Raw genomic sequence first — 17,250 nt, forward strand, 5'->3', positions numbered from 1 at the left:
TCATGGCTTCCCCCAAAGGATCCTGGGAGTAGTGGTTTACCAAGGGCTCTGACCTCACAGACCTACAATTTCTAGCATCCTTAGCAGACAACAGTTCCCAGGATTCTCCATGGCTGTTAAAGTGGAGCAAGCGTGCTTTAAACCTACGGTGCAGATGTGACCTGTGTCCGAGGGCAGCTGAAGAGCCACAATCCCTGCACCTCCCATACTCTTTGTTTTGCCAAACAGCATTGCACAAATGAAGGTTTAGTGATGGAGCCGGGCCTCTTCACAGCTGCCTTGAATGGCCGTGCGGTTGTGTGTGCGTGTGTAAGATGTCAGTCTTCCTCCGATCCCTAACCCGTAGTCACCCAGGGCAAGTCCTTGGAAAAATCAGATATCTTTTCCCCCAAGCCACTGCTGCCGTTCCCATGCTGATGCTGCCAAACTGGCTACCCAGCCCTGCACTGATTCTGCCACCCCCTTTAATGAGCAGGAAATTGGCCTGGGCTGAAGCCCTCAACAAACCTAGGCTTCGTAGAGGCCTTGTGTGCACTAAACAAGCACATCCAATCCCAGAAAGAGGTGCCGCCTTCCGTGTAATGAATTGGAGCACCCACATTAGTGCTGCCTTGCTTCTGCCAGACTTTTTCATGACAACAGCGAGATACATACAACAGGTTGTGGAAGCAAGCCTTCTGCCAAATCATCTCCCACTGAAATGAGTTCCTCTTCCCAGTTGCTCTCTCTCTGTGGCTTCTTTCCTGAACTTGTACTCTCTCTAGAGTGTGCCAAATCTTCTTCTTGCTTTAGGATGTATTTGCGTTTTAACTTTACAGTATGTCTCATGCGCTAAGTTAATGTCTTGTGCACTAACCACTACTAACCCGACTTCTGTTTGTTTCTCCTCGGTATGCTTCCCTTTCTCTCCCCGCCCCCCTGCCCTCCCCAAATGCTCTTTCCCTTCCGGAAACCTCTCCCGCACTGCCGCATCCTCCCTTAAAGGTGGGCCAGTCGTTCCTGGCATTCCAGCGATACCAGCTTGGCGCCGACTCAGCCCTCTTCTCCCAGGACTACACGGACCCGAGCCAGGAGGCTGGCATGCCTTACGCTCCCTACACAAACGAGGATGACACTATAGATAGCCTGGGGACGTACCAACAGGCCCCTTCGGCAGATGCATTTGATGCTGAGGCACAGGGGTACCAAGCCCAGGACTACTGAGAGCCGGTGGAGCCCTCCCCCCTCCCTCCCCCTCTGCCCGCTCCCCTCTGCCACCAACAAGCCAAGGTGCAAAACAAGACACAGGTGCATCAGAGTCAGAGGGGGCTCTTGGCCGCTCTCCAGCCTTCTAGGGGCTCTGTTTTTATTTCTTGTTTTTTTAAAAAAACAGGGTGGGTGGGGAGAAGCAACAGCCCTGACACCTCTTCCCCACTTCTGAATTCGCCACCCAAACCAAATTGTTGATTGCAAAGTGTTTTACGGTCCATTCTGCAGCGCAATGTCGCCCTCTCTTTGTAGGAGAAGCTGCCGAGGGCAGGAATTCACTCTTTTCTGTAGGGGTGGGGGTGGGGGAAGCACGGCTGCAGGGCAAATGGGGGGGGGGGGAATGACTGGCTGAGGTAGTATCCGAGGTTGACATGTCTGTGTGTGAGTAGTGAGAAGAGAGAACAGGGCTTAGACGGGTAGGCAGACCTGGGAGAGTGAGTGAGCATGCAGGCATGCAAGGGCGAGTGATGTGTAAGCTTTGTGTGGTATCAGTGATATCAAATAGGACTGTGATTTGCCCTTTAGCTGAAATTACAAAGATTCACATCCATTCTTTGCCAGAGTTGACAGTATTGAGCTACAAAAGGATACTTGCTTCGCTAAATTTCACAAACATTTTGACCCCGATAAGAGTGCTTGTTTTCTCTAACTGGGTATGTAAGGCTTTTATAATAAGCACGTATTGTGCTTGGGTGCTCGCTCAGCTTGCATTTTTGGAGAAGCCATTGGGAGCACCCAACTGCAGTCTGAGCCTGTGGCAGAGGTATCATGCGACTGCATCGCTAAGAGCAAAGTGCAGGTCAAAGTTAATCCCAGTTGAAAAAGTACCAAGTGGCTGTGAGCATTTGTTTTGGGTATGAGGCAGCTCTTTCTTCCCGAGAGAGGAATATAATTCCCTACCCATTCCATGTCAAGCTAACACGTGGTCTGATGAACTGAGATAATTTGCTTTTTGTTTTTGTTTTTTAATGGAGGAAAAGTGTTGAGAGCCTGCGAGGAAGTCTGCAAGGAAACTTTTCCAGCACAACCAAAATCCATAGGAACATGTAGTTTTAAAGGAACATGTAGTTTTAAATGTTACTCCAGCTGTGTCTCATTTATGACTCAACACAGGGTTGGACTAGACTGAAATGGGATCCCAAATCCAGGGCAGAGGCGATTACATGGGAGAGATTGCCATAGGCTTACATAGTGCAGAGCAAAGTTCAATTGGGAAAATAGCTACCTACAATGGTTTGGAAGATCTTGGCATAAAGGCTTAGATTATTTGTAATCTGGACACATCAGAGCACTGGCAGAAATGGTTCAATGTGCCAAAATTCCCATAAAATATTAACCCATCTTCACCATGTTGTAAATCAAGCTTCAGTTGAGCAAAATTACTGTAGCTTTGTTGTAGCTCATTAGAAAGCTCCCTGCTTCCAAAGTTGATTTTTGCTCTCGGTTTATATGGAGTTTGTCCTTCTGTACAAAGTATCAGGGAGAATAAGCCACACCTACAGCTTGATCCAATACACGTTTACTTGGAAATAAGCCTCAGTCGATTCAGGGAGGCTTACTTTTGAAAAAATGTGTCTATTGGATTACATCCTAAAGGTGTTTTTGCACATACACATATAATGAACTTCTAAAAAGAGGTGTACCAGAACCTCATTGCAGGCCACATGCAAAGCATCAGTTAACACAGGGCCATGTTAAGATGTCAGGGTCAGCTGCATTGACCACATGACCCTCAGGGTCCCTTCCAACTCTATGATTCTATAATTTACTTGGTGTGCAGTGTAGCTAAGCAGAAGTTATTTACTGCAGGGTCTTCCCCAGCCTGGAGCCTTCCAGATGTTACGAGCTACACCTCCCAACATCTCCATCCGACATAGCCAAAGATCAGCAATGATGGATATTCCAAAACATGCAGAGGACTCTAGTCTGGGGAAGGCTACTTTACTAAATGTTAACTTGTCACATGGAAGTACCCTCTGTGACTGCAATCCTTGAGATGAACAACATCATGGAAGAGAAAGAATTAATGGGACTGGCTCGCATGGACACTGGGCTATTCAAGCTTACAACCATGGCAGCCTTTGCCAAGTGGGATAAAGAGACCATCTCTTCCACTGGACAAATTCCCTAGCTTTCCTGGAATTAAGAGGGAAGCCAATTTAGCTCCAGGGCTGAGCAGACCATCTGTCACCCCTGCTATCTTTGTGCTCAAGAAGAATGAAACCAGAGTTTCCATTTGGTGAACACATTGCCACGCTGGGAGAAAAGACAGTTGGTTGTGTTAGTAAACTAGAGCCTGAATATTCTAGATTGGGTGGGATAAGTGAAAGTGCCTGCAATGTGTAATGCTCATCTTCCTTAACCCTGCCTGAGCTAAGCATTCAATAAATGGTTGAGAGAGCTACAAAGAGAACACACCCCTTGCTTCTAAAAGCATCTGTGGAAGCACATTGACATCACAGCACTCTCTTATTTCAAATTAATTTATTTGAAATAGTTACAAGCTCTCCCGTTCGCTTCTTGTAGTTGTTATTCCTGATCAGATGAATAATCATTCAGTCTGTAGATAGTTATGCATTAAAACATTTGGTAGAAAAACCTCCCATAGCTCTTTATATGTATCTGATACTTTCAGCATTATCAAAAAATAAAATGAAAAAAGCCGTGTTGGCCATTTGTGTTTTCACACAAATAGGGAAATACAATGTGGAAAGTGACCCAAAGTGAGTACAGTAGGGTGGCACCATTTGTTTGCCCTAGACTCTCTGCTGCCTTCTGAATCTTAATCTCTTGGTTCCTGATAGCTGGCACTCGGTTCATGTGGCTCTGCAGCTCAGGCATGTTACCTTAAGAGTTTCATGCTTTCAGCATCCTGGGAGATAATTTCCTTGCTGGTCAGCTGTAAGACTTAGCAAGCTAAGGACTATATAGTTAGGATGAGATCTATGGATTTCTACACCAGAACATAACAAACCAAGGCACTACACGGGCCCTGTAAATGTTTTAGTCTGCTCTGGGTGATTGCTTGCCAGTGGAGTATCGTAATGCAACAAGAAGTAGGCAATCTTGTTAAAAGAATGTTTTATATGTGCTCAGAGCCACAGTGGCTGCATAAAATCATCTGTGGAACATAATTAGCAAACACCAACTAGTTCCTCACTTATTAATCATCCATTTGTAGAAATGCTTGCCTGCTTCTCGTTGCATCATCATTCCCCAGTGACAAGCATTTTCCCAGAGCCAGTCTAAAGAAAACAGTTTTTAGGATGTCTTGCAGTTGACTGGTAAGAAATATATCCTAGAGGAAGGCACACAACAGGCCTGAAGAACATTTTGATTGTAGCATTACAATGTAGAGATTGGGAACAGAGCACTACCTGTCAGGAATGCAGGGAGTGCATAGCTCTTAGCCCAGAATGAAGAATCAGTGCTCACCTGAATATGCCACACTAGTTCCAATACTACATGTTCCTTCTCCTATGTAAAGAGAAGCCTGCTTTGGGTCTTCGTATTGCTGAAAGCATCAGATGCAGTCACCTGTATTTTATGAAGCTCCCACAATCTGGGTCTTTAACGTATGTGTAGTTGGCCTTGCCAACATGACAGAAATAGGTTGGTTTAACCAATTTGTAGCCAAGTCTCTAAGCTGATGCCCTCCAGGTGTTTTCGACGCAGTGCTGGCTGCGGCTGATGGGAGTTGTAATCCAAAATACCCGGAGGACACCAAGTTGGAAAAGGCTGCCATACATTTTTTAAAAACGTAAGCAAAGAACAGTGTTTGAAGCAGATGTCATTTGGCCACTGTTTCACTTTGCCAGGACCCAGCTAGGAGAAAGATAACTGAAAAAGACACAGCCGTGGCATCAAGAGAGAAGCCTTCCTTTAAATAGCATGTTGTTATTTAAATTGAGAAGACATGGGGCGTCTCTCAAGGGATGCAATGGGAAGGAGCCAGTGTAGTGGCAATGGGTCTTCCTCTGGTGTGTGGTTTGCATGTTGGTGTGAGTGTGGGTGTGTGGAATTGCCTCTAGATCCCCTCTGTTGGTACCTCCTTTCTAGAGATCCACTAAATACTGTGTGTGGCTAGAAGCCGGCAGGGAGTGAGACAAGGGGTATACTAGCCTGTTACTCATAAAGCACAAAGAGGAACAAAGTCTCTCGCTTTATGGTCCCAAGAGAAAGCAATATTGTACAGGGCTTGAGGGAGGGGAAAATGTTCTCCATCCCAGAGTTCCTCTTCTATTGGGATGGCCTAATATTTAGGCTTGCGGGTGGGTGGGTATTTTACTGAGTGGGTTTCTTTATAACTGTGGTCAAGGAGAGGTCTTTTCTTCATCTCTCCCCCCGGAGGGAAAGAGAGAAACATGGGATTGGAGGGGAGAGAGGGAGGAAGAACCCAGTGTTGCAGCAAAGTTTTATGGGAGTCCATTGCATGCTTTTCACGTGGGAGTGGAAAGGGAGATGGTCCATTTCTCAACATCTGTTCCATTAGCAGATTTATAAATGGGTTTTGCCTTGGGGAATAGGCCAAGACTGTGTTAAACTACATACAGTACGTAAAAACTGAATCCTAACTTGTGCAATGGGGAGATCCTTCCCTGTCACATATGGATAGATTCCTAAGACCAAACAGAAATGCTTTTCCTGGTTATGCACAAAACACTCACAAAACTACGAGAATACCCTGCACATAACTCTGGTGGAATATGTCAAGTTCAGGGGGTCCCAGTCCAAGAAGAAAGCATGTAAGGCCGTGGATTGCAGTTAGTGCTGGGACACCTGTAGAATTGTTACCATGTGTGATAAAACTTTCACCTGGAAAGAAAACTAGGTTCTACTCCTGTCCTGGCCAGTGGCCCATCTTGGCCTTTTCTTCTTGCTCTTTGATGATTCCCAGTTAGTATTTGTTGGTATATTTTCTGTTTTAACTGTTTGGTGCAAGAACAATCGTTTTGGGTGCGTTCACAGCAGTTTTGACTGCACGAAGAGTGTCCATATAGCCAGAAAATGTGTGTGATGATGCTGGTTATCATGCTGTGCAAGCCCGTCTGGGCATCCTTCAGTGGGCCAGGCATTCCATGCATCTGAGGAGATAATTCTGGATACCCAGAAATTGCACTCCAGTGATTGGTGTTTGATTATGCTGCTGGAATACCGTTGTATCCTGTGAAGCTACAGTCTAGCACTGTGTTGCACATAAATATTTGCCATGTATGATTACTGCAAACCATTTCATAGTTTATAGAGCAACTGAATTATACCAGTTTTTCCCTCAGTCAACATGTCAAGTGTGAAGGACCACTGAGCATCACTTGCACATAGTGGACATGCAGAGAGCTGGGATCAAGTGTGGCTTCCTGATACATACCCATGTATGTGTGTTACCAACACATACCTGCCTTTCACACTTTGTGTTTCCCATGGGAAACTCTTGACATAATCTGCTGAGTCAAATGTGAAGCAGTTCTAAATTGTTGCTATTAAAAACCCATTCTCATTGCGCTTGGATACTGCATGATGCTTCTGTAGTGTGAATGCACCCTACAGCTTTGAGTTACTCAGACTCATGGAAGGTAAGCCATGCACACAGAGAGAAATATTGTTAAGCACATGAGACATCTCCCTGTCAAAACAGTACTGTCAACCAGGGCCGTCCAACTTCTGACCCACCAATCCAAATGTGGCCCACCACCAGCCCGGTAGTGCGCCTTTCAGGTGTTTTGGGTCCCAAGCGGGCATCAAAACCAAGAGTGTTTATTGAACCCTACTGGCTTGAGATCTGTGTTTACTGGTTGATGAGTTGGAAGTTCTGTGTGTCTACTGTAGTCTTTTAAGTGCCCCACACACCCATCTCTAGATGCACCAATATCCAAGAGTGCAAACCAGCTCGGTGTCATTCCAGTTCCTTAGCCATTGCAGCAAAAATAAGGTCTCCTTTTAGCTCCAGTTAGGCATATGAACTTACTTCATTCACTTCTCGCACATCTTGGGAATAATGGAAGAGAGACTCACTATTTGATGCTGCCAGTCCCCCATAGCTTCACATACACGTGGGCAGAACCTCGTGTGCCTAGACAGGCAGTCTGGTCTTAGGAATCTAAACTGGAACATATTTGAAAATACGAAATCATAGACTTCAGTTCATTTTGCCTCATGCGACGCACACAAAGACTTGTTCTGACATTCTCGTTGCTCCTGGGGCGTTGATAACATCGTGGGGTCTCTACAGCCCTCATCTACAGCATTACTGCCTCTGTATAGTATATATATTATATATGTATAATATAAAACTATGCATATGTATATGCATACATATGTGACAATGAAAGGGTGGCCTGCTCCATACAGGATCTACAAAACGTCCAGTGAACTACAAGCCCTACCCCAACTGGCCCATTTTCTCCTCCAGTATGTCTCCCTCAACTAACATAAACCCTGGCACCTGTGTTTACGACGTCCTGTATATTTGTGGTTAAAAAAAGTGAAGGTGGTAACTACTGGTGTGTCTTATCAATAAAGTTATTACATTCAAAAACAATTGTAATGGTGGTGGTATGATTTCTCCCCCCTGGGTTTAAACGTTACATTGATCATTTATATCTGCATTTGAAAACCTTGTACAGTGTGTTTTTCCACACATCTGCACCGTATAATTAAAGCACTGGTTCACCACTTGTAATGGTTGTGTTTCCACTGCCCACCCCCACATTCTTGGAAACTATAGTTTGTTAAGGGGGCTGAGAGTTTCTTAATTCTCACAGCTGGATTTCCCATTGAAAGAGCTTGTCCAGTGAAGAACTTGCTCTCAGAGAGCCATTCTTAGCATAAGTAGACAGCATTGGGTTAGTCAATATGGTTTCCTCCAGATGACATTGGACTCCAACCCCCATCATCCCTAACCATTGGTCATGCAGAAAGGGGCTGGTGGGAGTTGAATCCAATAACATCTGGGCAGCACCATGTGGGCTCCCTTGACTGGAACAGGAGGAAGTATTGAAAAGTGACCCTCTGAGTATGTGCAAAGTGGATTTCTCTTAACTCTGGAGCAGATCCACACTATACATTTAAAGCACATGATTTCCTCCCAAGAATCCTGGACCCTAGTTTGTTAAGGGTGCTGGAAATGGTAGCTCTGTGAGGGGGAACTTCAGTTCCCAGAATTCTTCGGAAGTCACAAGCTTTAAATGTGTGTTGAATATGCTTTAAATATAGAGTGTCGATCTGCCCAACAACCCATACTCGGCTGGTATAAACAGATTTGAGTGCCACCTACCCCTTTCTAAAAATTAGCCATGAGTTAAGGCTATGTAATGAGTAGTCTTCCCATATAGTCCATGGTTGCTGCTGATTAATGCTGCTAGCAGTGACATTAAGATGTCCTGTACATACCTATTTTGGGAATTAGCTGCATTGAACTCGGTGGGAGTTTGAATAAGCATGCAAAAGATCAGGCCACACTTCTTCCCGTTTGTTTCTGGCTGTTGGCTGGCTGTTTCCAGGCATAATTCATGGTGCTCATGCTAAATGATTCAGGCCCCAAATATCTGAGAGACGGCCTCCTTCCCTGCATTGCCTTCAGGCTTTAAAATCAGCGGAAGGGGCCCACTTGGTAGATCCACTACCCCCAGAAGTTCAGAAAGTGGTGGCCCAGGAAAGGGCATCATTCTCTGTGGCAACCCCTGTTTGCTCCCCACAGAGGTGCTTCTGGTGCCTTCACTGCACAGCTTTCAGGGAATGCTGAGGTAACATGTCTTTACCCTGGCCTTTGATGTGTGTTTTCTGAATCCACCTTATTCCTGTGACTAATTTGTTCTAACTGTTTTTAATATTGAAGGGCAGGCAATAAGTTTATTTATTTAGGTATTTATTTTATATAATCTCCCTCTCTACAGTTGCTTAGCAGTAAGCCCTATTTACATCAGTAGGGCTTGGTTCTGAGTACACCAGCTTAGGGTCATGCTGCATAGGACACAGGTAACCATGGTAGCTTCAGAGTAGCGTAGGCTTCGCCAGCTTAAAACTTTTTGATCTCCCAGTAGGTGACACTTATATAACCCAAGTGAAGTAGCTGAGTGCAATAAACTTTATATGAACCATGAGTTTGCACAAGAACAAATTCTCAATTCCAGGCTTCATTGTACTGGATGCTTCTGAGTTCATTATGTATGGCTGGAACTGCCTCTTAGATCACCTGCCTGTGCCACCACTGTCTGCTCCTTAAACCTACCTTTTTCCATGAAGACCAGGGGACATACACACACAGAGAGAGAGAGAGAGAGAGAGAGAGAGAGCTCCCATGCCCTACGGATTCTGTTGTCAAGTCTAATTATCCATCATCGAAATAAGCTTATATTCTTCCTCTGCTTCCATCTTCCTCCTGTATCAAATGTTAAAACTGTAAGCTCCTCAGGGCAGGGACACTCTGAAGTAGTGCCACACATATTGATGGTGCATAGGCGGAGCTACAGCGCAGCCAGTCACTTCACCACTGATGACGTCCACCACAAATATGGGACAGACTTGTACAGCTACAACAGCTCAGTGCATGCAAAAGATTCAAGATTATGCTTTTGCTACGTTCAGGGTCACAACCAGTCACTGCACACTGAGCCAGTGGTCTGATTCGTTATAAGGCAACTTTCTTTGTTTTCGGGTGTGTGTGTGTAATTAAGATGCCAAAGGCGACTGGCACATTGCTGCCCACCGCACCCTTTCATCACCATCGAGAGCCTCTCTGCCCCATAGCCCACCCCCTTCCAAGAACGGCTTGGAGAAGTGGTTGTTGCTATTCAACGGCAGTCCTTCTGCCACCTCCAGGATCACAGAGGCCTCCCTTTGGAATACTAGCCGCTGGGGACTAGCAGCAGGATGCGGATATGGAGCTCACGTCCTGGCTTCCCAAGAGGCGCCTGTTTGGCCAGGGTGGGAAATAGGATGCTCAGCTAGGGGGCCCTTTGGTCCGATCCAGCAGGGCTCCTCTTATGTTCTCCCCGGAATACGCGTACAACCCACCCGCCGAGTCCCCTGGAACGCCTGCAATTTCATTTTTTGACCTGACACAGAACGACTTCCATCAAGCGGGGAAGAAGATGGGAGAGTCAGTCGCCTGCGATGCCTCCCTCCGTCCTCCTGGGGGCGCTGTGACCGAGTTTTTTGTGTTTTCTTTTTGGCGCGACGCTACGCTTCCTGTCCACCCGACGGACGCTCTCGCCCCTTCCTCTCGCCTGCTCCTCCTCTCCCTTGCCAGGGGAAGGGCGGAGGTTGATGTTGCTTCTGCGTAAAGATGGCGGCGGCGAGGAGGAGTCTCCTGCAGAGCGTGAGCAGCCGAGCCTGTTCTAGGGGGGCGCTATGGGCGGGAGCTCTCCGGGGCCAAGGGGAGGGCTCGGGGCCCCTGGGCTCCCCTCTCGAGGAGGCGGCTCCCGTCTTGGGAGCACAAGGCGAGGGTGGTAGCCTGCGAGCGAGAGAGGGAGGGTGCGAGAGGTGGGTTCGTGTATCTGTGCAAAGCAGGCATGGGGAGCCTGTGGCCCTCCAGGTGTTTTGGGACTCCAGCTCCCATCAGACCCAGCCAAAATGCCACATGGAGAGGTATGGTGGGAGCTGTACTCCACCAGCCTGTGGAGGGCCAGGTGCCAAGAAAGAGGCGTGTTGCCTGGCGTGATGGGATCCAGAGCCAAAGGAAAACAGGGCGCCTTGTGCCTTTAAGAATGAGATCAAGGGAAGGTATTTGGGACAGGTGCAGCTCACAACGGGAGCATTGAAAAAAAGCTGCACTTGTCGGACACTCTCTGCAACACGGTGATATAAGTTCTGCTCTCCTCTGCTTCTGGTTAACCGGCTCCAGGGATGGGAGACCTATGACCCTCCAGAAGTTGTTGGACTCCCATCACCCCCTCCATCCCCAGTGCCAGCATGGCCCATGATGGGAGCTGTGGTCCCCACAAAATGGGCAAGGCAGGGGGACAGGTTCTCCGTCCCTCTCCTGTTCCCTCTACCATCATCATTAGCACCACTAGCTGCAGAGAGTGTAGGATGGGTGTAAGGATGCCAGTGCCAAACTCCTAAAGGGCTTGTTGAGTTGCATAGAAGAAGTAATTTCTTCAGAGGCTGCTGCTTTTCCAGTTGCCATACCGTGGTGGGGAAAAGCTGCCCCTGGGAAAATTTTCTCAGCCTGGGGTTTGAGACTGGCAACTCAAGATTTGTGTCGGGGGGGGGGGGGGGACACCGTTGTATGTCAGAAGTTAATGGTCCCCAGATAGGAAGTTTGTGGTTGGATTATTTGTCATTATGTATCTGAGAGGAGCAGAGAGAGGTGGTTTCCACAATTTCTGATGTTTTGATCAGCAGAAGGTGTCTCCTTGAGGGGAATACGCTCTTCCTTTCCTCATTTTTTTTGTGGTAGGGAAAGGAGGGCATAATAGAAGAATTGAAATCAAAGTGTGATGCCCACAAGATGTGCTTATTTAGTACTCCTGGTCCTCACCATTCCCATATGCTTTGCTCAAGTCCCCTTGCCTGTGACCTCTCATCTGTCTACACTCCAGAAAAGGATCACAGTAGGGTTCCTGAGGACTGCATGGGGTACCCCAGCATATCTGTGCACTGGTGCCTGTCCAACTTTGTACCAGCTTTTCAGAGCCCCTCTTTCAAATTTGTGGATTAATGCTAAAATATTGATCCTAAAGCAAATGTATGTGTGACTCTGTGTCTCCTGAATGTACAGAGATAATTGTGCAGGTGTTTCCAACCCAACCCAGTGTGGCCCACCAGACTGAATGCATTCCTCAGCTATGTATGGCAGTCTGTCAGAACCTAGATCAGGGAGCCCAAATTTATGTTCACTGCCATCCTTACAGGGTTTAGTTGGACTTTGGAGAGCCAATGAACTAAGGAGATTTCCCCCTTCCCAATAGATGTAGGGAGGAAAGCGGGGACACATTCATTGGCTTGCTAGATAGAAGACTGACATGTACCTTGGCAAGCAGTTTTTGAGTCTTATGGCTAGATCTTTTGGATTTAGTGGGCCTTGGAAAACAGTGTTTCTTAAATCCCTGGTGAGCCACAGTACAAGGTGGGATGTGTTCATTTAGTGGGGTGTGCAGACCTTTTTCAGATGTTGGCTTTCCTCAGCAAATCATAGTCTTTCCATGGATGACCAGCATAATGACATGCCAAATATCCACATGCGAGCAGGAAATTGGGCCACTCTGCATCCCAATCACTGCTGGTCCAAAGGTACTAAAAAGATTAGTATGTAGAGAGAGTAACGGTTGTGCAAAATCAGTGACAGTAGCTCCAAACCCATGCAAAACAGGTACCTCTTGTACAAAATTCTTCCTATGATGCTTCTGGGGAAACTGATATCTGGATGACACCTTGTAGTCCCATAGTTCTGTAGAAGGACAGAGTGATGTCACTTCTTCCACAGACCATGTATAAGTACAGAGGGATAGTACAAGCTCCCTACTGCGGGGGTGGGGGACCTTTGGCCCTCCAGATGTTGCTGAACTACAGCTCCCATAAGCCTTGACTATTGGCTGTGCTAGTCAGGGTTGAAGGGAGATGTCGTTCAGCAATATCTGGAGGGCCAAAGGTTCCCCACCCCTGCTGTACTGGGAAAGGAATGTTACCCTTTCCCCTTGCAGAGAGAGCTGGTTTACATCCCCTGCTGCTCTGTAAACAAGAGTTGTGGCGTCCTGAAAGGCAGCTGTTTAGAAGGCACAAGGAAAGTGTTCAGAAATATGTACCAAAATAATCCGAATTATGCACAGAGAAGCATTTATGTGGCAAGAAAGCTTTACTTCTCTAGTTACAGTCATTAAAATGCATCAAACGTATCTGGCTTTGCTCTGCAGAACCAGCTATGTATCTGAAATATGTTTCACGTATCTTTTGGAACCTAATGCTAGATGAATTTTGTGTGTGCTTAATTTGTGGGGAGAGGTATGAGTGAAGGAAGACAAGGAAGCTGAGTTAGCAAAGAAGTAGCAGGAGGAGAAGTGTGGGCAGGTAAAATAAAGTATATAACTGAATAAAAAAGAACGGCAACAAAGGGATCAGCTGCAAGTGGGAAAGGGGACTCAATAAGAGATTGTCAGCTATCTTAAAGTAGCACCCTAATTGGGAGGCTAACTCTTCAGCTGATGTATAGTCATTATCCTTGTGGCTTTTGCTGGAAGAAGTTCATTGGGGCTTCTTTCTTACTCTGTTATCCAGGAGCAGCAACCAAGTTGGACAGATGACTTGCCTCTCTGCCAGCTCTCCGGTGTGGGTTCAGCTCCTAACCGTTCCTATACCACAGATGGAAAGGGGACAGAAATTCACCCCTTAGAGGATAACTGGCTGAAATTCAGGTAAGCAGCCTGTAGATTTGGGTGGAGCAGGGCAACAGAAATAATGGCATTCATTCAACAAGCCCACTTTAACCCAGCAATATTTTTTGTAGGGGAGGCCAAACTCCCATCAGCCCCAGTTAGTATGACCAATTTGTCAATGATGATGAGAGGTGTATTTCTGCAACATCTGCAGGGCATCACATTAGAAACTGCTAATTTATTGAATGACCTGTGGACCAGGTTTTTACTCCCAGACCACAGGCTGAATGCCATGCCTTTAATTGTCCCTTCCCATCCTGACCCTCTTTGGCAGGAGTGAAAATGACTGCTACCTCTATGGGGTCTTCAATGGTTATGATGGCAACCGGATCACCAATTTTGTGGGGGAAAGACTCTCCGCAGAGCTCCTGTTGGGCCAGCTGAATGCAGACCATGATGATGCTGATGTGCGCAGAATACTGCTGCAGGTAATGGAGTTTTTTCTTTGGAAAAAATCAGTCATAAATTGGTACTTGTTGTTGTAATTAAAAGCTCCTGAGTGGTTTGTAAGACATGCGAAGTTTTGATGTTTTATGCAGGGAGAAATAAGTTTGGGAGAGTCTGTGTAGTTAGCAGTTCAAAGCTTCTGTTCTAATACATACTTTTGTGTTGCCTACCTTCTGGGCCTCCTCAGGCTTTTGATGTGGTGGAAAGGAGTTTCCTGGAGTCCATTGATGATGCACTAGCAGAGAAGGCCAGCCTCCAGTCCCAGCTGCCAGAGGTAACTTCTCTTCCATGGTCAGATCACTTCCTGGTGCAACTGGACTTCTCCGCAACCCTTCCCCTCTGCAGGGAGGTGGGACCGATTCGGATGGTCCGCCCCCACCACTTAATGGATCCAATTGGCTTCCAGAGAGTGGTAGGGGATGCTTTATCCCAAGTTGATGGCCTTTCAGCTGATTCCCTGGTGGCACGCTGGAATGCGGAGTTAACCAGGGCTATTGACTGTCTGGCTCCGAAGCGCCCTCTCCAATTGCATGGAGCCAGACAGCCCCGTGGTTTTCCCCGGAGCTGAGGGTGATAAAACAATCGTTGAGACGGCTAGAGCGCCGGTGGCGGAAAACTCATTCTGAATCAGACCGGACACGGGCTAGAGCTCAACGTCGAGCCTACCAAGTGGCAATGGCGACGGCGAAGAGGGCCTTCTTCGCCACCTCCATTGCATCTGCAGAAAACAGCAGCAGGAGACTTTTTCAGGTGGTTCGCAATCTATCGGAACCACCTGTACCACCGGGGCCTGGTAGGGACCCCAAGATCTCCTGCAATGCTTTTGCAAAGTTTTTTGCAGATAAAATCGCTCAGATTCAGAAGGAGGTAGACTCCACTGTGGGAGCAGGGCCAGGGCGGGAGAGTGCTAGAGTTCTGTCTGGTCCTGTTACATGGGATCAATTCCAATCTGTTACCTCCAAGGATGTGGACAGGCTGCTTGGACAAGTGAAACCGACCACCTGTCTCCTTGATCCTTGCCCATCCTGGCTGATAAAAGCAAGCCGGGAAGGGCTGGGCGATGGGCTCTGCGGGGTGGTGAATGCTTCCCTCTGTGAGGGAGCCTTCCCAGACCCGCTGAAAGAGGCGGTCATTAAACCGCTTCTTAAAAAAACATCTTTAGACCCGGCCAATTTGGCCAACTATCGCCCAGTCTCAAATCTGCCATTCTTGGGCAAGGTGATTGAGCGCGTGGTTGCGGAACAACTCCAGGCAGGCACGCCTGGAGGATGCAGACCATTTGGATCCCTTCCAATCGGGATTCAGGCCTCACCATGGGACTGAAACTGCCTTGGTCGCGCTGGTTGATGATCTCCGGCGGGCTAGGGACAAAGGTGAGAGCTGTTTCCTAGTTCTTCTGGATCTCTCAGCGGCCTTTGACACCATCGACCATAACATCCTTCTGGACCGTCTAGAGGGGCTGGGAGCTGGGGGCACTGTCATAGAGTGGTTCCGCTCCTTCCTCCTGGGCCGTGTCCAGAAAGTGGTGGTGGGGGATGAGTGTTCAGACCCCTGGGCTCTCACTGGTGGGGTGCCTCAGGGTTCTGTCCTCTCCCCCATGCTTTTTAATATCTATATGAAGCCGCTGGGAGAGATCATCAGGGGGTTTAGACTGGGTGTTCATCAGTATGCAGATGACACCCAGCTCTACCTCTCCTTTAAATCAGAACCAGTGAAGGCGGTGAAGGTCCTGTGTGAGTGCCTGGAGGCGGTTGGAGGATGGATGGCGGCTAACAGATTGAGGTTGAATCCTGACAAGACAGAAGTACTGTTTTGGGGGGACAGGGAGCGGGTTGGTGTGGGGGATTCCCTGGTCTTTAATGGGGTAACTGTGCCCCTGAAGGACCAGGTGCGCAGCCTGGGAGTCATTTTGGACTCACAGCTGTCCATGGAGGCGCAGGTTAACTCTGTGTCCAGGGCAGCTGTCTACCAGCTCCACCTGGTATGCAGGCTAAGACCCTACCTGCCCGTGAACTGTCTCGCCAGAGTAGTGCATGCTCTAGTTATCTCACGCTTGGACTACTGCAACGCACTCTACGTGGGGCTACCTTTGAAGGTGACCCGGAAACTGCAATTAATCCAGAATGCGGCAGCTAGACTGGTGACTGGGAGTGGCCGCCGGGACCACATAACACCGGTTCTGAGAGATCTGCATTGGCTCCCAGTACGTTTCCGAGCATGATTCAAAGTGTTGGTGCTGAGCTTTAAAGCCCTAAACGGCCTCGGTCCTGTATACCTGAAGGAGCGTCTCCACCCCCATCGTTCAGCCCGGACACTGAGATCCAGCGCCGAGGGCCTTCTGGCAGTTCCCCCATTGCGAGAAGTGAGGCTACAGGGAACCAGACAGAGGGCCTTCTCGGTAGTGGCGCCCGCCCTGTGGAACGCCCTACCATCAGATGTCAAAGAGATAAATAATTACCTGACATTCAGAAGACATCGTAAGGCAGCCCTGTTCAGGGAAGTTTTTAATATGTAACGCTGTACTGTTTTTAACACTGATTGGGAGCCGCCCAGAGTGGCTGGGGAAATTCAGCCAGATGGGCGGGGTATAAATAATAAATTATTATTATTATTATTATTATTATTATTATTATTATTATTATTATTGAAACGTCATTAAATTCAGGAAGCGGTAACAGTGCATTTTCTTCTTGGAAGGACCTTGGAGCCTGCTGAACGAATTTGAAAGTGTGTGTTGGGAGGCAGGTGGCAGCAGAACAGGCTTAGTCCCGTTTGCAGCATTTCATGTTTCAAACGCCCACCTTCATTGGTGCTTTTTGAAGAATTGGTGGTGGTCTCGGAAACACTTAATGGCAGAGAGGTTAAAATTGGGACCTGCCAGAGTTGATGTGGCTACTGCAGTCTGGGGTGAGAAACAGTGCAGTGCACCTCATCTGTTCATTTTGCACTATAGGCACTAAACTGCATCCTTGTACTGCTCGCTGAATAATACAGAAGGGATACCACTCCTTTGGTTTCCTGGTTTCAAAATCACTAAAGTGAATTTCAGTCCCCACTTCACCTATAAAGCGTGCCTGTATGGCGAGAAAAAAAATCCTTTCACAACCCTGATGAAAGTATTTTAAGTAGTGGCTGATCTATGTTCAATGAATTACGTTCTGTATTATTTAAGAGCAGGCATAGG

The 17,250-nt window shown here is 47.4% G+C and overlaps 1 protein-coding gene across 3 annotated transcripts in view; it reads left to right on the forward strand.

The window, feature by feature from the left end:
• The window catches only part of LOC308596840 (TGF-beta-activated kinase 1 and MAP3K7-binding protein 1), a 49,773-nt gene that overhangs the window by 25,580 nt on the left and 6,943 nt on the right, over nt 1-17,250 (forward strand). The window contains exons 1-4 of one of the 3 annotated variants that reach the window (XM_081212147.1): nt 10,431-10,564; nt 13,462-13,598; nt 13,894-14,047; nt 14,254-14,340. In XM_081212147.1, the coding sequence (XP_081068273.1) occupies nt 10,532-10,564; nt 13,462-13,598; nt 13,894-14,047; nt 14,254-14,340 (411 nt within the window). In that variant the 5' untranslated portion in view covers nt 10,431-10,531. Of the gene's footprint in view, nt 1-984; nt 7,787-10,430; nt 10,565-13,461; nt 13,599-13,893; nt 14,048-14,253; nt 14,341-17,250 lie in introns of those variants that run through there. The other 2 variants (XM_081212146.1, XM_081212148.1) reach the window with 2 other exon arrangements.

Source organism: Podarcis bocagei (genome assembly GCF_964188305.1).
Source record: "Podarcis bocagei genome assembly, chromosome: 10".
Taxonomy (NCBI): domain Eukaryota; kingdom Metazoa; phylum Chordata; class Lepidosauria; order Squamata; family Lacertidae; genus Podarcis; species Podarcis bocagei.